The sequence below is a fragment of the Lagenorhynchus albirostris genome, chromosome 2, assembly GCF_949774975.1.
Source record: "Lagenorhynchus albirostris chromosome 2, mLagAlb1.1, whole genome shotgun sequence".
Lineage (NCBI taxonomy): Eukaryota > Metazoa > Chordata > Mammalia > Artiodactyla > Delphinidae > Lagenorhynchus > Lagenorhynchus albirostris.
This window is the reverse complement of record NC_083096.1, coordinates 177057178-177085169: the sequence shown is the minus strand read 5'-3', so window position 1 is coordinate 177085169 and position 27992 is coordinate 177057178. Positions and strand designations below refer to the sequence as shown.

At 56.1% G+C, this 27992-nt stretch overlaps 1 protein-coding gene across 1 annotated transcript; it reads left to right on the top strand.

Moving 5' to 3' along the window:
- Positions 1-51: 51 nt before the first annotated feature.
- Positions 52-27330, top strand: PLOD1 (procollagen-lysine,2-oxoglutarate 5-dioxygenase 1). The gene is made up of 19 exons (XM_060141409.1): positions 52-274; positions 7050-7141; positions 8557-8690; positions 9153-9316; positions 10470-10582; positions 12375-12438; positions 13755-13852; positions 14716-14817; positions 15391-15522; positions 17005-17126; positions 19062-19166; positions 19594-19719; positions 20007-20148; positions 20774-20887; positions 21546-21611; positions 22247-22351; positions 23580-23726; positions 24487-24612; positions 26042-27330. Exons 1-19 carry the CDS (start codon positions 199-201, stop codon positions 26195-26197), a joined length of 2184 nt encoding a protein of 727 aa, XP_059997392.1. The 5' UTR covers positions 52-198; the 3' UTR covers positions 26198-27330.
- The last annotated feature ends 662 nt before the right edge of the window (positions 27331-27992 follow it).

The following is a 27992-nucleotide window of genomic DNA, read 5'->3' as shown; positions in this document are numbered from 1 at the left end:
CCCGCAGGGAGCTGCCCAGACTCGGAGAGGCGGCGGGTTCGGGCGAGTCTGCAGGAAACCCTTCCCCCCGGCAGCACGGCGCGACACCGCCCCCGGGGCGGGCCCAGTGCGTGGCAGCGGGATCGCCGACCCCGTCGGGAAGTTTCCAGCCTGCGAGCGAGCGCCGCTGGACACGCCGGGCGTTCCCAGACACGGACCATGCGGCTCCAGCTGCTCCTGGCCCCGCTGGGCTGGCTGCTCCTTGTCGAAACGAAGGGTGATGCCAAGCCGGAGGGTGAGGGCTCCGGGCCGGGGGCGGGAGGGGGGATCCGGGGCCGGAGGTGGGGTGGGGGGGATGGGGGCAGGTGGGCTGGTCTGGGGGCTGCCTCCGTTAGGACCGGCCTGTAGGGGAGGCCTGGGCTTCCGAGGGGTTCTGGGTTCAGGCCAGTTGTCCACTGACTCAGTGGTGACTTGGACAAGGCACTTCCCCTTTTAGGGTTGCGTTTCCCACTTTCGGGCAGCTGGAGGGGAGGAACGGCCCAAGTCCCACCCCAGAGGGGCAAATAATAATAGCACTCATAATAATAAGGACGATAACTACGTTTGTGGGGCACTGGCTATGAGTCAGACGTCGATTAAGCAGGACCCTAACCTTCAGAAGTGCATCCTTCTGTCATTTCCATTTTCTAGCTGGGAAAACTGAGGCTCCAGAGTTGATTCACTCGCTCAAGGTCACACCGCCTGTGGGCTTTGAAATCAGGATTCACACCTAGGCCTCCTAACTATGGAGTGCGGGGCACCTGGGTGGGTGGGAGACAGAAGGGGTGGCTCACATCACAGAGCCGTTTGTACTTTCACCCGTGTCCTCAGTGGTCTGCTCTGCCCCTCCCAGGTGGGTCTTACTCTCTCTGGGTTGCACATGAGGAAACTGAGGCCCAGACAGGTGTAGTGACTGCCCAGGGGGATCCAGCTTTGGAGCGGTGGGTCTCAGGTCTGCTGGACTCCGGGTCTAGTGCTTTTTCTACAACCCCAAGGCAGATTGGATTTCAAAGTGTGTCCCGCTATCCTGAGCGGGTGCTACTCTCCTCCCCAGCCCTCCCTGGACCACCTGCAGGGCCGCCCAGTCAGCATCTGAGAGCCCCAGGAGGACACAGACCACTGGCAGTCCCAGCGAAGCAGAGCCAGACTGACCACACCCTCCATCAGCCCCCGTTCCCCTTGGCCCACTCTTCTAGGGAAACTGGGAACCAGAGTGGGGCAGGATGGTAGTTTAGCAGACCCTTGGGCCAGGAAAAGGGATAGGAACCACCATTTCTTGAGTACTTCCTTTGTGCCAGGTTCTGCCCAAGGCCACGCGTCTCCCGTGGTAAAACAGTGGTGCTTAGTCTCCACGAGGCTTGCTGTTCTAGCCTGCAAAACAGGTGTGATGATACCTGCGTCCTAGAGCTCTTGACAAGGATTCCGTGGGATGAGGCCTGTTGGTGAGAGTTCAGCTCAATGCCCAGCCCATAAAGGCATTTTCTTTCTTGGCCCAGCGCTGCCAGCTTTCCTGGAGTATCCCAGCAGGGCAGTAAGACAGGTCAAAAAATACAGTGAGGGACGTGCTAAGCACAGGGCTGGGCTGGTGGTGTGTGCAGAGGTCCTGTGGCCTGGGTCCAGTTGCTGGCTTTTTTTCCCCCTGGGCCTCTCTTCCCTCTGCTTTTGCTGATGTAGGCTCCCTCCACCCCAGACCATCCCAGGAGAAAAACTCCAGCTGCCCAGGGAGGTGATGAAGCCCGGGAGGTGAGTGGGAGGGACCAAATTGATGACAAGGCTTCAGGTGCCCTGACCCCTAGCAGGTGATGGGAGGGGACAGAGTAGACACAAGGCAGCCCCCACAGAGGGTACAGGATTCAGTTGCTGAGATAATCCAGGTAAAGCACCTAGTAGAAAGTAAGCGGGTCCCCAGGCATGTGGCGAAAGTCAGGCCGCTCTCAAGTTTCAGGCCCTGTGCTTCCCTTGCTCCATTCAGACCCTTTTGAAACATAAGGAATCATTGGCCTCATTTTACAGATAGGAAGACTGAGACCCTAAACAGTTAAACACCTGGTCTCAGGTTGCCACAGCTGATTGGAAGTAGCATCATTGACTGGGACTCAGACCCTCTGCTCATTCCTGCTGACCCCCAGCTCCAGATGGGGGGGCAGGTGTTGCCGGGAGATACACGGATAGAAAGAGGGACAGTTGTCCCTTTCAGCGTGCTCCCAATCTGAGGGAGGACACAGAGCTCCTCACCCCAGTGGACGCCCAGTCTGATGGGGGAGACACAGCCCTCTGCTCCCAGAGAGCCCTGTGCCTGAGGGAGGAGACAGTGCCCTGCACTGGGGGGCCCCCAGACTGATGTGGGGGAAAGAAAAAGGCCTTCAACAAAGCGGCATCCAAACAAGCAAATTTGCACAGAGCTGAGGGGGTGGGAGAGTCCAGGAGCAACATGGTCCGTCCTTCTTTTTTTTTTTTTTTTTGCGGTACGCGGGCCTCTCACTGTTGTGGCCTCTCCCATTGCGGAGCACAGGCTCCCGACGCACAGGCCCAGCGGCCACGGCTCACGGGCCCAGCCGCTCCGCGGTACGCGGGATCCTCCCGGACCGGGGCACGAACCCGCGTCCCCCGCATCGGCAGGTGGACTCCCAACCACTGCGCCCCCAGGGAAGCCCCCGTCCTTCTTTTTGTAGTTGCTTCTGGCTGAGACCCCTCTCTCCCTGGGCCCATGCCTTTCCCTGCAGGCCTTCATCTGGCCACGGAGAGGGAAGGAACAGCCTGAGCCTGATGGCCGCTGAGACCTGAGACTCCAGGGATGCCGGCTGGTCTTGGGTGGGAGCTTCAGGTCGTGCTGTTCTGCCGCAGGAAATGGAGAAGCAGGCAGACCCAGCTGGCTGTGCGTGTGTCAGGGCGGGGGAGTCTCAGGAGCCCTGAGGTGGCAGAAATGAGTAGGAGGCCAGACCTGGGGAAGAGGCAGGGCTGGCTCCAGCCCTGGGAATCCCCATTTCCTGGCTTCCGTTCCAGCCCCAGGTGGGTGTGGGGGATGGGAGAGGAGCTTCATTCATTCCCGCCTCCCCAGAGAGCAGCCTGGGTGTGTCATGACCGTGCCTAGGGAGCCAAGGCCACACGCTGACCATCCACGCCCTTGCCTGGACCGGCACTGCTTGGGGAGAGGAGGTGGCATCTGAGGGAGCACAGCCGAACAGGGCCTGAGTCCTCAGCCTTCTCTTAGGATCCCAGAGAGATGTCTGCACTCCCCGCAAGGCCCCCGTGCCCCCCCCCCCACTCCCCGTCATTCTCACTCTCAGGAAGGCGTCATTCTCACTCTCAGGAAGGCTCTCACTCTCAGGAAGGCGGCTCCTCTCCTTCCCTGGCCCCCAGGGCAGCACTTTAATTCCCTGACCAGGGATTGAACCCGGGCCCTTGTCAGTAAAAGCGCAGAGTCCTAACCACTCCTGGACCGCCAAAGAATTCCCTGGTACTATTGTTATTACTCCCATTTTACAGATAAGAAAACAGAGGCACAGAGAGGCTAAATTACTGTCCCAGCAATCTGTGGCAGTTTGCCACTCCACTCTGCTCTCTGGTTTGTCTCTGCTGACCCTGGATCATGGGTCATCCATCTGGGGAAACCACTGCTGGACTTTGAGCAGCGGGTCAGGGGGACCAAGAGCCCTGTATGTCGGGCCTCATGTGGGCCCTGGCCTCAGCCCAACGCGGCTGGCTGGGCCAGACAGAAGCAGGTGGGCGGGCCCCTGGGCCACGTTGTCACCCTGTAGGCTGCCCAGAGCTCTGGCTGTGCAGTGAGTTGGGAAGAGACCTCATCCAGTGACTGGAGCGGGTGCGCACACTGGGGAGGCCTGAGAGAAGGTGGCTGGAAATGCTGGATTCAGTCTACAGCTGGGATTCCCAGCATTCCGGGATGTTGGACAGGGAAACAGTGTGGTGAAGAGCACGGGCATTTGGAATTCCAGCTCGTTTCCTTCTCCCTTCGAGGTCCTGTGACCTCGAGGTTATATAGCCTCTCTGTGCCTCAGTTTCCTCACCTGTAGAAGGGGGGGTAGAAATATCACCTACCGCACAGGGTGTTGATGGTTAAATTTGATAACGAATGTAACACGCTTCACAAGGTACATGGCACCTAGAAAAGGCTCAACAGTGCTAGCGCTTACTAGTCATCTCCACAGGGCTCCTGAAGGCCAGACACTGCACCTGAGGCCCAAGTCACACTCACTCCGAGTCCTGGGGAGGGGGAGGGACACCAAGGAAATAGAGACCACCCTGGCCTGGCAAAGGGAGAAGCAGGTTTGTACTGGTACTTCACCTACTGTGCACACGGAGACTTCACGGGCCGAGGACTGACTGGGTAAGGGGATGAGATTGAGGAGGGCTTCCTGGAGGAAGTGGCCTGGGGCCTTTTCAGGGGAAGGAGCAAGTTTTGCAGGCAGGACAAAGGAATGGGGTGCTGGCTGGATTCAGCAACGCAGTTTCATGGGGGTGTTGAGGGGTGATGCCAGGGTCCCTTAGGGGAGGGGCCTGCCTTGAGTTCTCTTGCTGTGAACCACCTCCCAGGCCCCTGCATTGGAGCCCAGAGTCAGAGGACCAAGGGATGGGTTGGACCAGCGGTTTCTAAACGTGGCTGACATCAGAAATCACCAGGGGAATGTAGGACAAATCCAGACTCCTGGGTCCATCTCAGATCTGTGGTCCTGGGACCCAGGAATGTGGATTTCACAGCCTCCCTTGTGATGCCGATATGCAGGCAGGTTTGGGGCCCTCAGCACTGGGGGATTGTGGGGTCCTTGGCCAGGAGAGTGGGCGTTGTGTTGCCCAAGGATCCCAGGATTTGTTAAGGCACCATTGCGAGCACCTGGCAGGAAAACTGAGCGGAGACAGGCTGGGCAGGAGGAAGGGGGCATGTGGGGAGGGTCCAGCATGGCCTGAGCTGGACACTCTCATTAGACAGATGGAGATGGACGCCTGGCCACGTCCCAGGCCTGAGCGGTGCATGCAGAGGTGAAGAGAGGGGATTCTGGGTCCGGGTATCTGGGTCCAAATCATGGTGCTGCCACTTCGTGGCTCCCTTGGGCAGGTTACCGTGTCTGAGTCTTGGGTTCCTCACTTCTCCTCCCCCACTTCCTGACTTCAGGAGCCCTGGTCCAATGGAGAATCCAGAATCTCACATAGATACACACGCTGGCTTTTTCCATCCATGAAATGTGACACCCTTCCTGTCCCCAGCAGCCCCTGTTGTCGACAAGAGGGCCTCAGAGCTGGGGCTCTGGCTCTCCTTGCCTGAGGGCAGACTTAACCATCCTGGCAGGAGCTGGGGGGAGCCCTTCCCCAAGTGTGAGCAGCACCCCTCTTTCCTGGACCCCAGGGTCAGATGGTGAGGTCTCCCCTCTCCGTATCTGCCTAATGAATCCACCCGCTTCTGCCCCAGGTCTCTGGACCCACCCGCAGCAGATTCTTGCCAATCCTGGCTGGGCCACCTGGCACCAACCCCTTGCTCTGGGACCAGCAGCCTGCCCCTCGGCTCAGCCAGCTCTGTCAGGCTGGACTCCTTTGTTCTTTTAGCCCAGGCTCCTCCTGACTTCCTGGGGAGGTCGAGGTGGGAGGGCCTTACCTGCCTGTGCTGGCCTGGCCACTTGGTGAGTCTGTTCACCCAGAAAAGTGTTAAGACCTGGACCCCAGGGAAGTAAGGCTCACCTAGTGAAACAATGATGGGCGCTGCAAAGTGGGGTCCTGCCCTCTGCCCAGAGAGAGGTCAGGAGAAATCCAAGAAGGCTTCATAGAGGTGGTGGCAGGGAAGAAGTATCACTGGCCCTGGGACCTGGAGGAAGGTTAGAGAAAGAGCAGAGAGAGGAAGCCCTAGCAGGAGGGAGGAGCCCAGCCAGGAGGAGGGCCCACTCAATGGAGGGAATGAGTGTGTCACCAGGCCAATCAACGGGGGCCTTGAATGCCAGAGCAAGGCGTTTGCCTCTCAGTAATAAGCACCAATAATAGCTTAGTGTGTACCAGTATCCCAACAAGGATTTTACAGGCCTGATCTCATTTAATTAGTCCAGCAGCCCTGGGAGGTAGGTACTACTACTATCCCTATTTTACAAGGGGGAAACCAGCTCAGAAGGGTCAAGGACTTTCCCAAGGTCACACAGTTGGTAAGGAGCAGAGCTAGGAGCCTAACCAGGCCAGCTACAGGGAATTTTTTTTTTTGTTTCTCCTGTGCAGCGCGGCATGTGGGATCTCAGGTCCCCGACCAGGGATTGAACCAGGGCCTCAGCAGTGAAAGCCCGAAATCCTAACCACTAGGCCACCAGGGGACTCCCAGAGCCTTCACTTCTCGTAGAACACAGCCTCAAAGTATGGTCTGGGAGGTGCTTCTTCACGGCTCCCAGAAATGGCATCTGGGAGTGTTTTCAGCAGGTTCTGTTGCAGAGGTGAAGCCACACTACAGAGCCCAGAGAGGTCCCTTGTTAAAAAGGTAGCATAGCCGCTCTGGCCAAAGGCCAGGATTTCAAGTCAGTTTCCACTGCAGGCCAGCTCTTATTGGTTCTCACAGTGTTGGGAGAATCCAAGGCCAAGTGAGGCTCAGCAAGAAAGTCTGTTGGGATTGATTAGTAATGTCTGCCCTGAGTGCGGGCATGGAAAGCTGTGATTGTTGCCAGGCTAATGTCTGATATTGGCCAGAGAGGTCCTCCTGTTGTTCAGCATTCAGAGCGAATCCTTTCCTCTGCTCCTAAATCCAGAGAGACCCAGTCTCACAATGCAAGGTGCAGACACCTCTGCTCTGGGTACTTCCTGCCACATTGGTCAGTTACCAGATGAATGGAGCCCTGAAGGAGAATTGGGAGACCCAGGTTATGTCCCAGCTCTGTCATTAACCAGCTGAGTAATCTTAGGTGTGTCTCTTCCTATCTGGGCCCTGGGCCCTTGTCTATAATGGGTTGACATGAAGATACGTCCTGTGGGATTTGACACATCCCGCTGGGCACGGTCATCCATTCCTGCTGTCACCTCTCTTCATCCTTCATTCCCTTCTCTGTCCCTAGACAACCTTTTGGTCCTCACGGTGGCCACAAAGGAGACCGAGGGGTTCCGACGCTTCAAGCGCTCAGCTCAGTTCTTCAACTACAAGATCCAGGTAAGGGGCTCCCCAGGTGGGGCAGAGATAGCCGAGGGGTGGTGGGAGAGTCCAGGAGCTGGATGTCTGCCTTTCCCAAACTGACTTGGGCCCAAAGGGAAATCTTCTGGAAAAGTAAGATGGGAAGAACATAAGCAAAGTCTAGGAGGTGCTGGAGATAGAGGGTGTGTGGAAGGTGAGACTCGAGAGGTATGTGGGCGTACTCATGTTAGTGCATAAGACTCACCTGGGGACCTATGGCTAGTTTAGAGGGTAGGGCCTGGGGATCAGCATTTCCACAAGGCCTCCCAGGTGATTTGGGGATGCCCTTGTCTGGATATCTTACCTGTATAAACACTGCTGTAAAGAAACACAAGCTAACGCCATGTCCATTGGTGGCATGGATTTCATGTCCTGTGCGTGCAGTCTGTGGGGCTGAGCCCTGCAGGGAGAGATTCCTCCATTTCACTGAGTGTGCTGAGTGCCTCCTTGTGTCAGGTGCCGTGGTTGGCACTGGGGACAGAATGATGGACGAGACAGACCAGGGCACTGCCTACACAGCTTGCAGTGTAGTGGCTTTAAGCCAGAAAGAAAGTGTATTAGTTTGTGGCTTCCCTGGTGGCGCAGTGGTTAAGAATTTGCCTGCCAATGGAGGGGACAGGGGTTCGAGCCCTAGTCCAGGAAGATCCCACATGCCGAGGAGCAACTAAGCCCGTGCGCCACAACTACTGGAGCCTGCGCACCTAGAGCCCATGCTTCGCAACAAGAGAAGCCACTGCAATGAGAAGCCCGCGTACCACAATGAAGAGTAGCCCCCGCTCACCACAACTAGAGAAAGCCCGTGTGCAGGAACAAAGACCCAATGCAGCCAAAAATAAATAAATAAAATAAATAAATTAAAAAAAATTCATTATAAGAAAGTGTATTAGTTTACATAAATGGGGCTTGAGGCAGCGGATTGCTTCAGGCATAGCTGGATCTAGGAGTTCAAGCAGCATGGTAAGGGCCTTGTCTTTCCATCTCTAGGCCCTGTTTGTTTTCATTTGCAGACATGCTCTCTCTACATGGTAGCAGGATGACCACCAGCCATAGACCCACATGCCCCAGCTTCACAACCTCAGCAGAACAAGACAACCTTTCCTTACTTTTAACAGAACAGTCCCAGGGAAGACTCTGATAGGCCCTACTTGGGTTACATGCTCAAACTCATGGCTCTGGGAGAGATGGGAGACTCTGATTGGCCAGCCATGGTCACATGACCACACCAGGAGCCTGCTCAGCCCCACATATGTCTTAGAATGGTTTCCCACGGGGAGGGGAGGAGGTGCTGGACACAGACAGAAGCACAGATGTGCACTGCCCAGGTGGGGTTGGAAATTGAGCTGGCCAGATCTTTTCTTTACCAAAAGCTCATGTTAAGGGGCCTTTCTCTGCAGGCACTGGGGCTGGGGGAGGACTGGCATGGGGAGAAGGAGATGTCGGCAGGTGGAGGGCTGAAGGTTCGACTACTGAAGAAAGCCCTGGAGAAGCACTCAGACAAGGAGAACCTGGTCATTCTCTTCACAGACAGGTAGGCAGCTGAGAGGTAGAGGAATATTCTAGAATGAGGTCCTGCCAGGACATCAGGGATGAGGGGGGTTACTCTAGCTAAGGTTGCCTGCAGTTTTAAGGGGTCTGTGAACCCCAGAAAAGACCCATGTCCACTCTTGGTGAAAAGATGGTTGGGGGGACCTGCCCAGGTATGGTGAGCTATGCTTTGAGTGTGAGATGGGCACAGATTATGGGGACCACGTCTCTGCCCAGGAAGGGGGTGGAAACATGGTGGGCAGGGGCAAAGGCAACAGAGCAGATCTATTTCCCAGACGTGGCCTGGGGCTGGCGTGGGAGGAGGGGGGGAGCCTTGATCCCTGGTCTCCTCCTGCCTGTACCCTCCTGAGCCCCTGCCTCCCTCTCCCCCGCCCCGCTCTCCCACGCCCCTTCTCCTCCCTGTTCACCTCTGCCCTGCCCTGTCTTCTCCCGGCTCTGGCCATAGCTACGACGTGGTGTTTGCCTCGGGGCCCCGAGAGCTCCTGAAGAAGTTCCGGCAGGCCAGGAGCCAAGTGGTCTTCTCTGCCGAGGAGCTCATCTACCCAGACCGCAGGCTGGAGGCCAAGTACCCGGTGGTATCTGACGGCAAGAGGTTCCTGGGCTCTGGAGGTGAGGGGCCCGGGTGCAGAGTGTGTGGCAGGCTGGGCAGGCTCCAGAGGGGTCCGTCTGCTGCCCGGGTGCGGATCCCCCCCGGCTTGACATCCCATGTGGATGGCTCACGGGTCCTGAATGCAGAATGACCTCAGTAGAACTCCTGATTTTTTAACCCTTAAATCAGCTTCTCTGCAATCTTCCTTGTCTCATTCAATAGCCCCCCATCTGCACAGGGCAAAACAGGGAGTCGGGAGTCACTCCTGATTCCTCCCTTGCCTTCCCGCACCTTAGTCCATCAGCAGGTCACACCACTTCCAGTTCAAAAGATCCCTGGAATCTGCCCTCTCATGTCCACGGCCCTTGCCGCTGCCTCATGGGGCCCCTGGCATAGGCAGTAGTCTCCTAACTGATCTGCCAGCCTCCACCCTCGCCCCTTCCAGTCCATCCTCCACCCAGCAGCCGGATGCGAGTCTGCACACATCACTCAGTGACTTCCTACTGCAAGGAGAATAAAATCCATATTTTATTTTGGATTCCTCTGTCTAGCCACGGAAGGGGGATCCGCCCCCAGGGACCACGTTTCCCCATTGGCCAAGAGAGTTAGCACAGTCCAGATGGCCTGGCCCTGGCCCAGGGGTAGAGGTGTCCCCTAGGGCAGGGGCCTCCCTGGCTGCCCACCTTCTCCTTTTTCTCTTCCCTTCTCACCAGTCTGCACTGTAGCCTGGGGTCTGTGTGGGCCTCACCCTCTAAGCCCTCCTGTACTGTGTGACCTTGGCTCAGCCTCTGCCCTTCTCTGGGTCAAGTTTCTCAGATAACTGTAGAAAAGGGACTCCAAGCCTATGCCCCACCAGCCCTGCTCTCCGGGGCTTCTGGCCTAATTCATTTATTCACCACCTGTGTGGTGCCCAGGACCTGAGCTGGTGCAGCTTAATGGACAGCACTGATTTTTCTCTCTGGGCTCAGTGGGAACTTGTCACCAAGTGGCATTAACTGGCAGGCTGTTTCCAACCTGTAGACAGCACCTCTTCTCAATCCAGGAGGGCTTCTGAGAGGAGGCGGGGCTTATGGGTAAGGAAGAGGGAGGTGGATGAGAGGGGAGGCTGGGAAGAGGCCCCTGGCTTAGAGGCCGGAAGCTAAGTGTCTGTCTCTGTGTGTCCCCCACCCCCAGGCTTCATCGGTTATGCCCCCAACCTCAGCAAACTGGTGGCCGAGTGGGAGGGTCAGGACAGTGACAGTGACCAGCTCTTTTACACCAAGATCTTCTTGGACCCGGAGAAGAGGGTAAGAGGCAGTGGGTGGGACTGTGGGATCTTGACGCTGGATTCCCCCAGACCAGGCGGCACTGGGAGCAGCCCCTGCCCCCCAGGCCTGACCCCCTCGGTTGGGCATTGACACTCCATTTATCTATTCTTCGATTCACTCATTTTTTCAGCAGGTATTTATTGAGTGCCTGTGGTGTGTGAGACACTGTCAGGTGTAGGGCAGGGATATGGCAATGAACAAGACAGTTGGGGTCTCTGCCCTCATGGACCTTCAAGCTGGGGACACAGGGAATTTACAGCCTCATGTCAGGTGGTGAGGATGGTCATGAAAGGAACTGACAGGCTGAGCCGCCCCTGCCCAACCCTACCTGGAGGGTTTCTAGGGGGCTGATGTGATCTTGGCTGGACCTGGGCCCCAGAAGCTAGGCCTCTCAGCCTGTCTCAAGGCAGGGATCATTGGGGAATTCCCTGGTGGTCCCGGGGATAGGACTCTGAACTTTCATTGCCAAGCATGCGGGTTCAATCCCTGGTTGGGGAACTAAGATCCCTCAAGCCACGTGGCAAGGCCAAAAAAAGAAAAGCAGAGATCATTGAGGGGAATGGAGGCAGGAGAACTGGGCCAGTGTAGCCCCAAAGCCAGCCGGTGTCCTCTGGGCAGGCAGGAAATTTAGGGAGCCCTTGAGGGGCGTCAGTATTCCTGGATTCTTCCCTGCTTACCCGCACAACCCCTGTTTATTCTGTGCTGCGTGATGTAGGGTAACTCACTTTCCCTCTTTGGGCCTCGATTTTGGTTATCCATGAAATAATGAAATGAAGCAATTGGACTTGTGCAGTGGAAACTATGAACTTGATCTTTAGTTAGCTCAGTCCTTGCTCCTCCTTCCCCTTTGCCTCCAGTGACATTGCTAGCAGAAGCCCATGGTCTAAAACAAAACAGTGGAGCTGTTCTCTGTGGGATGAAGGCTGAGCCTAGAGTGTCACTTGGCCTGGCCTAGGGCTCCATGAGACACAGTCAGATCTCGAAGAGGCAGCATTATGCAGTGAACGTAGACCTCAGGGCCAGGCTGCCAGGCTCAGATGCCAGCTTAGCCAATTACTAAGTGTGTGACCTTGAGCAAGTTATCCAACCTCTCTGTGCCTTGTTTGTTTTTTTAAATTTTTATTTATTTATTTACTTACTTATTTGGCTGCGTTGGGTCTTCACTGCTGCACACGGGCTTTCTCTAGTTGCGGCGAGCGGGGGCTACCCTTCGTTGCGGTGCGCGGTGCGCGGGCTTCTCATTGCTGTGGCTTCTCTTATTGTGGAGCACGGGCTCTAGGCACGTGGGCTCCAGTAGTTGTGGCACGCGGGCTCAGTAGTTGTGGCTTGTGGGCTCTAGAGCGCAGGCTCAGTAGTTGTGGCGCACGGGCTTAGTTGCTCTGCGGCATGTGGGATCTTCAAGGGTGTTGTGTGGATTAAATTAATGTACATATAATACTTAGGATGTGATTGGCACATAGTAAAGTGCTAAACAAGCATTTGTTGTTACTATGGTGGTTGTAGTAGTTGAACCAGCTGTTTCCTTGGATTCCTTCCAGTTCTGAGAGTCCCTGGTTCTCTATGAATAGAGCCACTAGACTAGTAGATCCCAGGGGCTTGGCCACTGGCTGGCCTTCCCAAGGCTCCCAGCTGCCCTGATGTGACAGGGCGAAGTGGGTGTGGGGAAAGGAAGTGGCAGAAGTGGGAGGACAGATTCCCCACACTGGGTGATGGAGCCTTGTCCTCTGCCAGGGCCTGTCCCTGCTGCAGCCTGGTGCCCTCTTTCCTGCAGGAGGGGATCAACATCACCCTGGACCACCGTTGCCGTATCTTCCAGAATCTGGATGGAGCCTTGGGTGAGTAGCCCTGACAGGGAGGGGGATCCTGAGAGGAGTGGTAAGGAGATGAGGATTCCAGGCAGGGCCTGAGCCGAGGAGGTTCCTCTCGGGTTGTTGTGCTGGGATGTCACCCACCTCATGCCCAGGTCCCCAGAGACCACCTGGATGTCCTCTGGGGGCAGAGCTGTGTCTCTCTAGGGGTGGAGAGAGGAGGGCTAAGAGGTCATTCCAGAGAGCCTGCTGGCCACCAGGGCTCAGCCTGGGAGGAGCTGGGTGATGTGCTCAGCGGGTACCGGATCCCTGCCCTGCATAACTGGTCTTTAGAGGTGAGCCTGCTTCACCTCCTTCCCCTGCCCTCCCACCTCCCAGGTGAAGACTTCCTGGGCTGGGGGCAGGGAGTTGATGGATGACTTCGGGAGCAGAGAGGCCCCTTGGCCCTTGAAACCACAAATGCTCTTGGCCTGGTCCTGTCGGTGGCTGGCGATGACATTGCTTTGCCACTGTCTTGCTGGGTGACCTCAGGCAAGACACGCACACACACCCCTCAGGCCTCAGTTTTCCCATGCTTAGAAAAGAGAATTTGGACCAGATCATTGATTGGTGATTTAACGGGGTAAATGGACCCCTTTGAGAATCTGAGGAGAGCTCCGGCTCCCCTCCCAGGGAGGTGCAGAAGCATGGCACGCTTTGGCCTGTGGGTTCTGGGAGTTTGTGAACCTATGTTAAGAAGCTGGGCCCAGACCACCTCTTAGGTGGATCGGGAGCTTGCACAGAGGGGCTCCCATCACATGATCACCTACCACAAAAGGCCTCCCAGCCCGGCATCTTCTCAGGCCTCTGGGAAAAGGCCCTTCTGCCTTTTATAACTGTCAGGCAAGGCAGCGTCCTACCCGCTGTCTTACGTGCAGACTGACCAGGTCAGAGCTAGGGTATTGGGACCCTACTGCAGGGGCTTTCTCCACCGGGACAGGATCTGTCCCTGCCCGACCCAGGCCTCCCTGCTGGTTGAACTGCACCTGGAGCTGGGATGTTTCAGGTCTTTGCTTGCTCCCATCCTCTGCTTCTGGCTCTAATAAGTAATCACCACAAACAGTAGGGGTTGCCATGGATTCCATGCCTACCACGTGCCAGGCGTGGTGCTAAGTACTCGCAGGACACGGAATCCTCCCACTCTAACCCCCATTTTACAGATGAGGAAACTGAGGCTCAGAGAGGTGAGGTGACTAGCCCAGGGCCTCACTGGGGGAGGCTTCGGATTCCAGCCCATCCTGTGAGCCCTGGAGCTTGGCCTGTGGGCCTGATGCTGGACACGTCTCTGCTTTCTGCCCCCACAGATGAGGTGGTGCTCAAGTTTGAAATGGGCCAAGTGAGAGCAAGGAACCTGGCTTACGACACCCTCCCAGTCCTGATTCATGGCAATGGGCCTACCAAGGTAGGGAGGGGCCCCAGCTCCCGGGGGAGAGTGGGATGGGGGTCCAGAAACCCAATTGTGCTCCCGCTGTGACACCACAGCTTCTCCTTGGGGCCAGGGCCACCCACCTGGGACCCACTCGTCGCCTCTGACCTCACATCTGAGTTCAGTATGGTGCCTTCTCTCCTTACTGTGGTGGTTGGTGATGCCCTGTCCGTCTCTGCTGGACCACAAAGGAGGCTCCTGTCCGTATCCAGACCCAGACTGGGCTGCCCTGAGTCATCTGTACTCTGCCACTCCCGGGCAGGCTTGTTTCTACATTCAACAAACATCGATTGAATGTTTGTAGCAGGGCCTGAGGACTCGCCAGCGCTGAACAGGACAGACTGTTCCCTGTGCTCCCAGAGCTACAGAAGGGGCGGGGGAGCAGGCCAGACCCAACTGGCCCCTGGGGAACGGGCCCCTGGATCACAGCACATTTCTTGGAGTGTGGTCCTTGACCACCCTCGTCGGAATCACGTGGACGGAGGGGAAGGAGAGGGTGTTCAAATGCAGATTTCCTGATGTCACCCAAGAGCCGCTCATTTGGAATGTCTGCAGGGGTGGGGCTCAGGAATCTGCATTTTACAAGCTCCCAGGAGATCCAAAGATGGAGAAGCACCAGAGCGCTGAGTCCTCCCTCGGCCCTCCCTTAGAGCAGCTTTGGTGATCTCCAGGGGGACGGACATGCTCTCCAAGTCCCACCCCAAATAAGCCACATTTCTGTCCCCTTAGGGGAGGCTGGGGTGCAGACCCACAAGGGGCCCAGGGAGATGTGCGTTGTTGGTTGGAGGGGGCGGGGGGGGCTGAGCCTGTTTCCTCTCAGACCCCTCGTCTCCCCACAGCTGCAGCTGAACTACCTGGGCAACTACATCCCACGCTTCTGGACCTTTGAGACGGGATGTGCTGTGTGTGATGAGGGCCTGCGCAGCCTCAAGGGCATCGGGGTGAGGCTGCTGGACCCCGGGGTTCCGTCCCTCGGGGAGGGGAGGATGGTGGATTCTGGAGACTCTGTTGTCTTTGGTGGGAGGTAAAGGGGTCACCTCCCTGTCTGGGGTTCCATCCTCCTCCGCCTCACCTATGCACCTCCTCCTGGAAACCTTCTCAAACTACACGCTCCAGCTTCCCCCAGATGCCTACGTTCCGGTTTCTTCTGCCTGGTCCTTCGGGTACTCCTGCAGCCTTCTCCCCATCCCACGAAACTTACTCCTCATTTAAGGCCCACCTCAGACCCCATGCCAGCCAAGCCCTCCCGACGGCGCGCCGTCAACCTGTCCTCGCTCCAAGTCTGGGCTCACGCTGCTCTCGTCCCCGGCAGGGACCGCCTCCTGCTGCTTCCCTGCCAGTCCCTGCCTCTGCCATCTGCACATCCTGCTCGGAGCGCCCCGTCCCAGGCCCCTTTCCTGCTAAGTCCGCAAGCGTCTGCCTGTGGTCCAGATCCCTCAGGCCATCCTCGGGGCTCAGCGGTGGCGCAGTGGCTGGACATCAACGGACTCTTGTGCCGCCCTCTCCCCATGCAGGATGAAGCTCTGCCCATGGTCCTGGTTGGCGTGTTCATCGAACAGCCCACGCCGTTCCTGTCCCTGTTCTTCCAGCGTCTCCTGCGCCTCCACTACCCCCGGAAACGGCTGCGGCTTTTCATTCACAGCCATGTGAGTAGCAGGCACTTGGTGGGGTCGCCGTGTGGCTTGGGTCAAGGGCTCAGCCTCACAAGACGCCCTGAGACCTCTGAGGAAGTGACTGAACGAGGGTTGTCTGGGCCAAACGGAAGTGGGCAGTGGGCTGTATCCCCAGTCGCTGGGTTCACTCTGGAGTCAGACTGGCCGGGTTTGAACCCCAACATCACTGCTTATATTAGCTGTGTGACCTTGGGCATGTTATTCAACCTCTCTGGGCTTCAGTTTTCTCATCTCTTAGGTCTATTAGATAGGGATAATGTTAGAGCAGGCCACGTAGAATTGCTGCAAGGGTTAAACAAGTTGCATAGTAGGTGCTCTCAGCTGATGTCATTGTCATTGTTTCCCTTCCTGGTCCAGGCTGTCTTTCCTGATTTGACCTGGTGATGGTCAAATTGGTTTTCATTCTTTGAGTACCTTCTGAGGAATCGGGGAGGGCCTGGAGGGCTGCTACTTTGTGGCTCGCAGGGCTAGCTCCCTCCCTTGCCTGCCTCTCCTTCCCAGCCAGATAAAGTCCCACCTCTCAGCTTTTGCTGAGAGAAGCCAGATACGCTCTCCAAATTCTACCTGCTGTTTAGGCTCCTTGCCTTCCCTAGAGTCTTCTCAGCTGCCCCGTCTAGGGCCACCCCTTTCCGAGACCTCTCGGCCCTGACTGCCTGCACCCCACCCCCAGGGACCTGTGATCCCCCACTCAGCTCAGCTCTGCGTGGGTCACAGACATTCATTCAACTGTGCCACCTGGAAACAGGACGAGGGTGTAGGCCCTGCCCTTGGGAGGCTCCCAGCTTCCCTGGAGACATCAAACCTCACATGCATGAACTGTGACTTTGTATAGAAAAAGAGAACTGTTCCAGGCAGTCTTTGAGGACCTGCTTTGTGCTCTGCCTTGTTGAGTCCTTGCAGTGACCCTGTGAGGGAGGCATGATCACCCTCCCATTTTACAGAGGAGGAAACTGAAGCTGAGACGGGTGAAGTGACTTGTCCAAGTTCATGCAGCGAATCAGAGCAGAGCTGGGTTTCTCTCTGAACCCTGGGTTTGTTTCTAAACACCCTGCTCCTTCCGCTTCCCGATGCAGGGGCTCCAGGTATAAACTGTTTTTCAGAGTGCACTTTGAAGATCGCCTGGAGCATTTTATAGCAAAGCAGACCCCCCTGGGCCACACCCTGGCCCAGCAGAATCAGCGACTATGGGTGTGTGGCTTGTGGGGTGAGGGGCACTGTCCTGGTGACAGAGGCTCTTAAGAGGCCTGTGGGCCTGGCCTGGTCAGAGGAGGATGGTCCAAGGATGGCCAGGAAGGGCACTCCAGGCAGAAGGTCTGGTGTGGGCAGAGTTCTGGGTATAGGAAAGCAGATGGCCAGGGATGCTCCAGGAATGATGGAGAGCAGCTTGCAGTAGCAGAAGGTGCTGTGGTCCCTGGGGTGAAGCCTCATCCTCACCCTCCATCCCCTCACCCCCAGGAGCAGCAACATAAGACTCAGGTGGAGCAGTTCCTGGCAGAGCACGGCAGCGAGTACCTGTCTGTGAAACTGCTGGGCCCCGAGGTGCGGGTGGCGAACGCGGACGCCAGGAACATGGGCGTGTGAGTTGGGGGTCGCGGCAGAGGGGCTGCAGTATCAGGAGCACCAGGCGGGGAGACAGGTTCAGAAGGCTGTGTGGTCTCCAGCAAGTCCTGCCCCTCTCTGGGCCTCAGTGTTCCCATCTCTCAAATGGGGAAATAGTTGAGCCAACCTCGTTGCTCCTGGGAGGGGCTGAGCACTGTCAATTGGATTCAGGAAGCAAATGAGAGAAAGAGGAAGGACTGGAGGCCCAGAGTAGATAAATGCTGACAATAGAGAAATAATCTCTGATTTTTTTTCCTTTATCATTAAAACAAACAAGTAATTTGTGTTGACTATAAAAGAATTAGAAAGTCTAGATCCGAGACTGGCAAACGTTTTATAAAGGACTAGCTAGTAAATCTGTGTAAATTGGCTTTGTGGGCTCAGCCGTGACCACTCAGCCCGGCTATTGGAGCATGAATGAGCGTGGCAGCGCTCCAATAACATTTTATTTATCAACACTGAAATTTGAATTTCATAGGATTTTCACATGACTTCTTTTGATTTTTGTTTTCCCCAACCATTTAAAAATGTAAAATTGTTCTTACAGAGTTGTGGGATGGGGTGGGGAGGGATGGATTGGGAGTTTGGGATTAGCAGATGCAAGCTATTATCTATAAGATGGATAAACAACAAGGTCCTGCGGCTTCCCTGGTGGCTCAGTGGTTGAGAGTCCGCCTGCCGATGCAGGGGACACGGGTTCGTGCCCCGGTCCGGGAAGATCCCACATGCTGCGGAGCGGCTGGGCCTGTGAGCCTTGCCCGCTGAGCCTGCACGTCCGGAGCCTGTGCTCCGCAATGGGAAAGGCCACAACAGTGAGAGGCCCGCCTACCGCAAAACAAACAAACAAAAACAACAAGGTCCTACTGTATAGCACAGGGAACTATATTCAATATCCTGCAATAAACCATAATGGAAAAGAATATGAAAAAGAATGTGTGTGTGTGTGTGTATATATATATATATATATGTATAACTGAATCACTTTGCCATACAGCAGAAATTAACACAACATTGTAAATCAACTATACTTCAATAAAATAAATTAAAAAAACACAACAAACCGTTCTTAGCTCATGAGCTAACCAGGCAGTGGGCTAGATTTGGACTGTGGCCCGAAGTTTGCTGAGCCCGGCACCAGATAAACAAAAAAAACATACATTTGTTTTTTTTTAATGTAACTATTGTTGACTTACAATATTGTGTTAATTTCAGGTGTACAGCTTCAGATTCCTTTCCATTATAGGTTATTATAAGATATCGAATATCGTTCTCTGTGCTGGAGAGTAAATCCTTATTTTTTATTTTATATGTAGTGGTTTGTATCTGTTAATCCCATACTCCTAATCTATCTCTCCCCCTCCCCTTTCCCCTTTGGTAACCATAAGTTTGTTTTCTATGTCTGTGAGTCTATTTCTGTTTTGTAAATAAGTTGGTTTGTATTACTTTTTTAGAATCCATGCATAAGTGATATCACATTTGTCTTTCTCTGTCTGACTTACTTTACTTAGTATGAGATTTTTAAGGCTTTGGGTGCAAGTTGTCAAACTCTTCTCCAGAAAGGCAGAAATAGTTTACCCACAGCCCCGGGCAGTGTAGGCACCTGTCTGTGGGCCTGCTCTCGCCAGTATCAAGGTTTTCGGGGCACTAGACACCACTTGCCAGGCTCTGGGCCTTGTCTTGACAGCTCCGTAGCCCAGGGGTTGGGTCTCAGAGTTGGGAGGGACCTGGAGGTGGCTGGTCCCAACCTGCAGCAGGGCCGGCCTGAGCTCCCTAAAGACCCTTGGCTGGTACCTGGTGATCGTATATATGGGCAATGGTTGGGGACTGCAGCCTGGGGGTAGCTCTGGGATCCTGGGTGGGGAGGCTGGCGCCAGAACCCCGTCCCCGCTGACCCTGTGTCCCCCTCCCTGCAGGGACTTGTGCCGGCAGGACCGTGGCTGCACCTACTACTTCAGCGTAGATGCCGATGTGGCCCTGACCGAGCCCAAAACCCTGCAGCTGCTAATCGAACAGAACAAGTGAGGCTTGGGTGGGCTGTGCCTGCTGGAACAGCAGGCCCTCGGAGCCCGGGCTCACGATGTCCCTGGGCCTGGGCCTGGGCCTGGGGTGGGAGCCCCTCCCCTGTCTTTCTCCTCCTCCCCCGCCTTGGCCTCACCTATGACCCCAGGCTTTTCCCAGCCTGGCTACCTTGGTCTAGGACGTTCCCCACCTCCCGGCCACAAGCCCCAGCCTCACCCCCCCGCTCCCATCCCCCCAACTCCCCCCAGCCTTTCCCGGCTGCCCTGTGGGAGGGAGCTGGCACCAGATGGGCCAGACCCAGCTCCAGGCCCTACCCTAGGGAGGTGCTTGCAGGGTGAAGGCACTCTCCCTCCCCTTCCCCATACCTGGGTCTGCCCCAACCTCCCCGTGGCAGAGGGACTCCCTCTGAGGTGCTTCCTTCCCCAGGAATGTCATCGCCCCGTTGATGACCCGCCACGGGAGGCTGTGGTCGAACTTCTGGGGGGCACTGAGTGCAGATGGCTACTACGCCCGCTCCGAGGACTACGTGGACATTGTGCAGGGGCGGCGTGTGTGAGTACCTGCAGGACGGGGGGCACCCTCATCTGTTTCCCTCCCCAGTATTCCTGTCCTGTTGCTCTCAAATTCCTGTTTAACTGAAGAAAGGACGACTGCAGTCAGACACACAGAAGGACTTTCTGATTGTTATCCTGGGCCCATGTGCCCAGGGTAGGGGAATCAAATCACCACCATCGTGCCCTCCCAGCCTGTGACTGCCCCTTTCCTCCTCCCCCTGACCCCCAGACTATGACCCCTCGCCATCGCCTGTGGCCCCCTCCATCTTCCTTTCTTTCCTTTAGCGGCGTCTGGAACGTGCCCTACATCTCAAACATCTACCTGATCAAGGGCAGTGCCCTGCGGGCTGAGCTGCAGGAGATGGACCTATTCCACCACAGCAAGCTGGACCCAGACATGGCCTTCTGTGCCAATATCCGGCAGCAGGTTAGCCTGGGCTGGGCAGTCAGAAGAGGCCCTGTTGACAGGGAAGATGGGCCACCTTGTCACCATAGGCCCTGCAGTTTCTGAGATCCCAGCAGGGCTGCTTCAAGGCTGCCAGGCCCTGGTGGGGGCACTTGGGGCCCCGGGCATGAGGGCTGGTCCTCGGGATCTGCAGGATCATTTTTTTCACACCACCTGTTTTCACACCACCTCTTTTATTTACATTTTCGACAGAGCCTAAAGAAAACTTTCTACCTAAAACTTGCCACCTTTACTCCAAGTAATGTGCCCGAGATGCCCTTACCCTATCCCCGTGCCCCACCCAATATTATTTTGTGGTTATTTTAAAGACTATAACGGCAGGGTAATGTTTCCCCTGTGCACACAACTAACTCCAGGATCAGAACACCATCCTTTTCTTTTGCACATTCATTCTTTCATTCCTGTTCAGTCCTCCAGGAAGTCTTCCTTGATTGCATCCCCAGTGTCAGGCCTCATCCAGGCACTGGGGAGATGAGGTGAACTCAAATTCGGTGGGCAGAGGAGGCTGCAGTCGTGCCCCCCACCCCACCCCTGGGGGCGTGCAGGGGAGAGGGAGGGTCTCTTCCATCCGGCCCGTTCTCCCCAGGATGTGTTCCTGTTCCTGACCAACCGGCATGCCTTCGGCCACCTGCTGTCCCTGGACAGCTACCAAACCACCCACCTCCATAACGACCTCTGGGAGGTGTTCAGCAACCCCGAGGTGAGGCCCTTCGTGGGTGGGCAGGGGTGGGAGCAGAGGAGACCCCAGTGATCCTGTGGCCTGAGGAGCCTCCCTCTCACAGCCTGACCTTGGCTGGGACCCCAAGCCACCCCCACCCCCGCCGCCTCCCTCTGCCCCAGGGGCTTGTTGGGCAGGATTTCAGTGGGGAGAGGAGAATATCTCCAGAGGCAGCGCCGTCTGGTGGAGGAGGGACCAGGAGTCAGAGGCCGAGGTTTGTGGTCCATCAGCTGTGACTTAGTTGAGCCTCTCCACCTTTGGGGCCTCGGTTATCTTAGCTCTAAAATGGGTGTACTGTCCCAGCCTGTCTCACCTCTGAGGGTGTTGTGATGACAGCATCCCTAGACGTTGCAAGCTTGTGGCTGATGTGGGCACATGTACATACCTGCAGGCAGACCTGTGCACACACACACACACACACGTACACGCACATGCAGACACCCCCTCCTGCAGGCACACTTGTGGGCCCATCAGCTCACATGACCCAGTGGCACAGGCACATACCGGCCCCCCCCGCCCCACCCCCCAGGGGGCTTGCGGGGCAGAACTCCATCTTGGAGCAGCGCATGCGGTAGAACAAGGGGTGAGCCCGAGCTGGCCCAGGCAGGCCCGAGAACCCCACCTCTCCCACTCCCCACAGGACTGGAAGGAGAAGTACATCCACGAGAACTACACCAAGGCCCTGGCAGGGAAGATGGTGGAGATGGTAAGGACTGGAGGCCGTTTGGGGACAAAGCTGCTGGATCCGGCACCTGCTGCAGGGAGGGGGACAGACAGCAGAGGAACAAGCCGGCTGGCCCGGGCGGGGAGAAGGCACCTTGCTATGCTCTGGACTGCGTGGGGAGAGGGAATGGACAGTGGGATGGGCCCCCTCCTCCTGCGGGCACTTTCCAACTGGAGTCTGCAGGGGCCTGGGGGTGCCTGACGCTTCCTCCCTGGCCTGAACAAGAAAGAAGAAAATATCCCCAAATGTGGTCTCAACTGTGGACCGTGGGCCTAGGATGAGAAACAAATGCTTCTCTGCTTCTCCCGGAGCCTGCGGGCCTCTGTTCCCTGGGGGCACTGGGGATACGCACGTCCCTTTCCTGGCCTGGGCTGCTTTTGGCTGAGAAGGGCCAGCTCTGAGCTCTGCTTCCTTCTCCCTTCAGCAGCTCACTGAGCCCCTGCTCCCTGGGGCCGCTGGTGGGGACGTGGAGGGCCCACAGACTGGAGTGTGTGGGACCGGGCATAGACCACATGATGGGCCTTGCCTGCGGTGGGTTCTGCAGAGGGCCATGGGGGCAGGGGGAGAATGCGGTGATGCCACTCTGGACCCTGTGACCGAGTCCCCGCCCTCCCCAGCCTTGCCCAGACGTCTACTGGTTCCCCATCTTCACGGAGACGGCCTGTGATGAGCTGGTGGGAGAAATGGAGCACTATGGCCAGTGGTCTCTGGGAGATAACAAGGTAGGGGTCCCAGGCGCCTGGACCGCGGCTGATGGGGGCCGCCCCTCCCGCCATGCCTGCCCTCTGGGCTCTTTTCCTGGCAAGCCAGCCAAGCTCTCTGGGACTCTTGGAGATGGGGGCACCGGCAGGGGGGCCTGCAGGTACTGAGGAGTAGAGGGATTGAGAAATGGGATGGGGTGTTGGTCCTCAAGCTGCCACTGCCGCTGGGTGACTTTGAGCTACCTGAAGCTTCAATGGCAGGTTATCCAGTTCCTGGTTTCTCATTAGAATGATGTAGCTTCCTTCCCCAGATGAGGCGTGGATGGAGATGGGGGAGGAATGAGCAAGTGTGGGACGCAGAAGAATTAGGAAGCGACAGCAGTGCCAAGTTCACCAGACAGCAGAAGCAAGGGGCATGGTGGATGTGACAGGCTGTGCACTCCCTGAAGGAGGGATTCATACCTGCACCCATCTTGGAAAGTTCAGGAACCATTTTTAAAGGCACATGAGCCCCTGGGCCTGTGTGCCTCAGAGACCAGCTAACCTTTGGGCTGGCAGCTTGACTAAGCAGTGGTTCTGGTTACTGCCTAATCTACATGCTTGGTGGCAGAGCTCATCTGCAGAACCCAGTAACTCACGTAGCCCGAGTGTGAGGTCTGGTGAACCCTTGTGCTCCACTGACCGGGCCAGCCCTGGGATGCTAGTGCCCCAGCTAACCTGTGGCCTTCTGCATCGGTTTCCTGTGCTGTGTAACAAATCACCACAAAGTTTATCAGCTTAAAACAACACCCATTTATTATCTCCCAGTTTCTGTGTGTCGGGAGTCCGGCTCAGGGCCTCACAAGGCTGCAGTCATGGTATCAGCTGGGATTGGGGTCTCATCTGAGGCCTGGGGTCCTTTTCCGAGCTCATGTGGCAGAACTCATTTCTTTGCAGCTGTAGAATTTCAGGCAGCTTGCTCCTTCCAGGCCCGTAGGACACAGAGTCTCCCTCTTCAAGATCCTCCTTGAAGGGCCCACCCAGGATGAGTTCCTTTTTGATTAACCCAAAGTCAATAGACTGCTTACATTCATTACATCTGCTCATCCCCTTCACTTTTGTCCTGTAACCTAACCTTATCCCATCAGGTTCACAGGTCAAAGGGAGGGGATTAGGCAGAGCCTGTACACCAGGGGGCTGGAATTCCAGCGGGGTGGCAGGGGGCCCATCTTAGAGTTCTGCTTACCACACTCTCCTTGGTCACTTCCAGGACAACCGCATCCAGGGTGGCTACGAAAACGTGCCGACCATAGACATCCACATGAACCAGATCAACTTTGAGCGGGAGTGGCACAAGTTCCTGGTGGAGTACATCGCCCCCATGACGGAGAAACTCTACCCGGGCTACTACACCAGGGTGGGCGTGCCTGGGGTGCAGCCAGGATGAGGGCTTGGGGTGGAGTGGCTGGGGCTTGTGGGGAGGAGGGTGTTCCTGGCTCGGGGGAGAAGTGATGGAATATTTGGTCTCCAGGAGTGAAGTCTCCTCCCATCAGGTGTGAGGCGGGGCCCTGGGAGGCATCTAGGGTAATGGAAGGCCCCTGGGCCTCTAGCCTCTGACTCACTCCTTTGCATCTTTCCCTGTGTACTTAAATCCTGCCTCAGTGACTCCTATGCTAGCCCACCAAACAAGCCCCCAGTTAGCTGGCCAGCGTGCCCATTCCTTCAGCTCCTCCGTCGTGTGTCTTTTGACTGTCTCTTTGGCTTTTGCACGCCTTCTCTCAGTCACCTCCTCTTTAAATGGTTTTCTCCAAATACCTGCTTTGAGTGTGCCTGGGCCTTACCCTCAAGGAATCACCAGCCAGGACGGGTCGTGAGGATTAAGTTCATTTCCTCCCTTCTTTTTCTCCCCTCCTGTCCTCTCCATCCTCTCTTTCTCCCTCTCTTCCCTCCATGTCCTCCCCTTCCTTCCCTTTCCTTCTTTTCCTTCCCTTCCTCCCCACATTTTAACTGAGAACCTTTTCTGTGCCACGCACTGGAGAACACAGCATAAACAGACTGCTCTCCCGGCTAACGTTCCAGCGATTGGATGAGGGGTCCCTTCTATGCACCCTTGCCTTTCCCGGCCTTCGGGGGCCTCTCTCTAACTCCACTTCTCTTGTCCCGCTTCCTCGACGCAGGCCCAGTTCGACCTGGCCTTTGTTGTCCGCTACAAGCCTGACGAGCAGCCCTCCCTGATGCCACACCATGACGCCTCCACCTTCACCATTAACATTGCCCTGAACCGGGCTGGGGTGGATTACGAGGTGAGGGCGGGCCGGGGGGAGGGCTGGCTGGGGAGTACTCACAGCGTGGTCGGGCAGAGGGGCCCAGGGTATGCCGGTGCCAGGGAACCCGAGAGACAGGATTCCAGGTCCATGGGGACGGCTTCTTGGAAGGGGTGGGTTCAGAGCACAATTTGGTGGGAGGAAGAAGGCTTTGGACATAATAGAGCAGCAGCACAGGAGGACCAGGACCAGGCTGCCTGGACCTGGGTCCTGCCTCTCCCCTCACCAGCTCTCTGTAACATATAACCAGGCACGTTTCTTAGCATCTCAGTTTCCTCACGTCTTAGATGGGAAAACCTAGAGGGGCCCCCATAGAATGGTGAGAATTAAATGAGTTCATCCAGGTAATTGCTTACATGGACCCATAATGAGTACTCAAGGAATGATAGCTATTAGTAATCAAAAGCTTAGGGTTTTCATCATTCTTGAAAGTAAGATGCAGCTTTGGGAATGACAGGACAGAGTTAGTGCAGGTGCGGGGCACAAGCTAGAGGCCAGAGGGGAGGGCTGAGGAAACCAGGAAGACGTGAGGGTTTCGAAGGAGCAGTTGAGGGCCTCAGGGCCCCAGGGAAGGCCTCTAGGTGTGATCAACTAGGGAGCCAGCCATTCATTCATTCATTGACTCCTTAAGCTACTATTTTCTAAGAGCTTTTTGGGACTCGGTCCTGAGCAGGCACTGTGAAGGACACCCATAAAAACACCTATCATTTTTTTGAGAGTTTACAATGTATCAAGGTTCTCATAGGGGATGATGTTGCCCCCCTCCCTGGGGGGGACATTGGTAATACCTGAAGTTGTCACAACGCTGGGGGTGCTACTGGCATCTAGTGGGTAGAGGCCAGGAATGCCCAGGACGCCCCCCGTAAGAAAGAATGATCTGGCCCATGGTGGTGATAGCTGTACAGCAGTGTGAAAGTACTTAATACCACTGTACACTTAAAAATGACTACGATGGTAAAGTTTATGTTACGTGTATTTATCCCAATTAAAAAAAAAACAAAACGGGGGGGAGAATTATCTGGCCCAAAATGTCCGTAGTGCTGAGGTTGAGAAACTGAGCCCTAAGCTCTTACTTGTATCATCTCATTTAATTCTTACCACCCTGTACAGTTTGATGCCCATTTTCCAGAAGGGGAAACTGAGGTTCAGGTTGGTCACAGAGTTAGTTGGCACTGCCCAGTGCTGCCTCCCTGCAAGGCCAGCGCTCTGGGTCCCTTGCTCTTTGCTGAGTGTCTTCCTTAGGCAGCTCGTGGCCATCGCTCTGCAAGGCATCCCCAGGCAGGCTGTGCTGAGAACCCCTTGGCTGTGATGGCTCAGATGGGAGAATGGGGGTAGTAGGGGAAGGGCCCAGCGTCCCATTGGGGAACTGGTGCTTCCTGTTGGGGAACTGACACCTCCTGTCTCCCAGGGCGGAGGCTGTCGGTTCCTGCGCTACAACTGCTCCGTCCGAGCCCCACGGAAGGGCTGGACTCTCATGCACCCCGGGCGACTCACGCACTACCACGAGGGGCTCCCCACCACCAAAGGCACCCGCTACATCGCAGTCTCCTTCGTCGATCCCTAATTGGCCCGGCCCGGCCACCACAGACCTTTTCCTCTTTGTCAACAACCGCTGCCCAGCAGCCTCTGGGACCTCGGGGTCCCAGGGAACCAGATCCAGCCTCCAGGCTCCTGACCTCTCATTGCTCTTGGAGCCGCCATCCGAGAGACTGGGCCACAGGCTAGAGGCAGAGCACACCTCCTTGGCTGGGACTTTCCTGGTGCTCTGGACACAGCCCCGGGAGAAACTGTTCACTTTCACTGCTTTGTAGCAACTCGTCCTTTCCCATCCCTCTTCCTGAAAAACCCAGTCCCACTTCCTCTGCTTCTTCCAAGGGGCAACACTTGAGCAGAAGAGGGGCTGACCCAGCTGCCCAGAGAGACTCTCGGGGTGAGAAGCCACGCCCCAGAGCTTCTCCCCGGCAGAGCCGCAGCCCCGAGGACTTCTGCTTCAAGCTTCAGGGTTGACACCCGAGACCTGGATCAGACTCAAGTCCCCACCCTGACCGTGGGACTGCTGAAGCCCCATCCTCCCTGGCTCCTATCATGAGAGCAAAACTCTGTCCCTTGGAGACGGTGACTCAGAAAACCTCCCGGGAGACAGGAAATGCACGGATGCCACAGCTCCATCCTCTACTTGACCTTTTCTGGGGGCGCAGAGCAGGGAATGGTATGTCCAGACACTGCACTGCGTCACCCTGTCCTGAATGCCTCCAGAGAGAGGGACAGACAGAAACAGGAGAGTTTCTACTAAAGGTCATTCAAACCACTGAGTGGGAGATGCTGGGGTGGGTGGGTGTCTGCAGGGAGAAACTTTAACAGCTCACGATTGGCAAGGAAGGCCGGCCGTGGGTGACTAGGCATATTGGGTCAGGCAGATTGGGTGACTTGTGTTTCCCACACTCAGTCACATGTGATCTCCATGTCCTTTGTATATTCCATAAATCCTCCGTATAAGCCAGGCACTGCTACCTGGGGCACACTGTGTCATCTCTTAAGATCTGAATCTGGTGGTACCCTCCTCCGAAGCCTTCGCTGACCACCCTTCTTGCAAACATGAATGTCAGGGAACGGTGAACTTCTGCCCCACCATACCCTGGGCAGATTTGTAGCACCAATAACACTTCAGGGCATTTATTAATAATAAGCAGTAACCTCTATCCGTCCCTGCTCTGGGCTGGGCATCGTGCATGTCAGGCCGGCTCAGCGCGCGGTCCTCTGGGGTAGGGGCTAGCATCACCTTTTTATAGATGAGGAAATGTAGGCTTGGAGAAGCCAAGTGATTGGCCTAAAGTCACACAAGTGCTAAGGACAGGGATTTGAATATGATTTCAGCAGAAATCTGGTCCCTGTCCCCGCCCCCCTCCGCCCCAGGCATCCTGTAATCAGTGGTGAGGACAAAAAACCAAATGCAGTTCACTGTGGACCCAGTGTGGACGGGTGTGATAAGTGCCACAATGGTTGTAAGAACTGCTGTGGGGAACAGGAGGGACCAGCAGCGTGTGTAATAATGCTTCTCACCTGAGGTGATTTTGCCCCCAAGGGCATTTGGCAATGTCTGGAGGGATTTGGGGTTGTCACACCCTGGGAAGGGGGGTGGAATGCTGCTGGCACTAGTGAGTAGGGGCCGGGGACGCTCCTAAACATCCTGCAAGGCATCCCTGCCCCCCAACAAAGAATTACCCAGCCCCAAATATCAGTAGTGCTGAGGCTGAGAAGCCTGCTAGCAGATGCCATTGAAGCTGGGCCTTGGAGGGGAAGGAGGTATCCAATAGGCAGAGACGCTCTTTAGGTCAAGGGCTAGAGCCGGGAAGGCACAG

Coding starts and splice junctions, on each gene's coding strand:
- PLOD1 (XM_060141409.1), top strand. CDS start 199: ATGCGGCTCCAGCTGCTCCTGGCCCCGCTGGGCTGGCTGCTCCTTGTC. Junction 12,439..13,754: donor GAATCTGGATGGAGCCTTGG/GTGAGTAGCCCT, acceptor CTGCCCCCACAG/ATGAGGTGGTGCTCAAGTTT. Junction 22,352..23,579: donor GGTCTCTGGGAGATAACAAG/GTAGGGGTCCCA, acceptor GGTCACTTCCAG/GACAACCGCATCCAGGGTGG.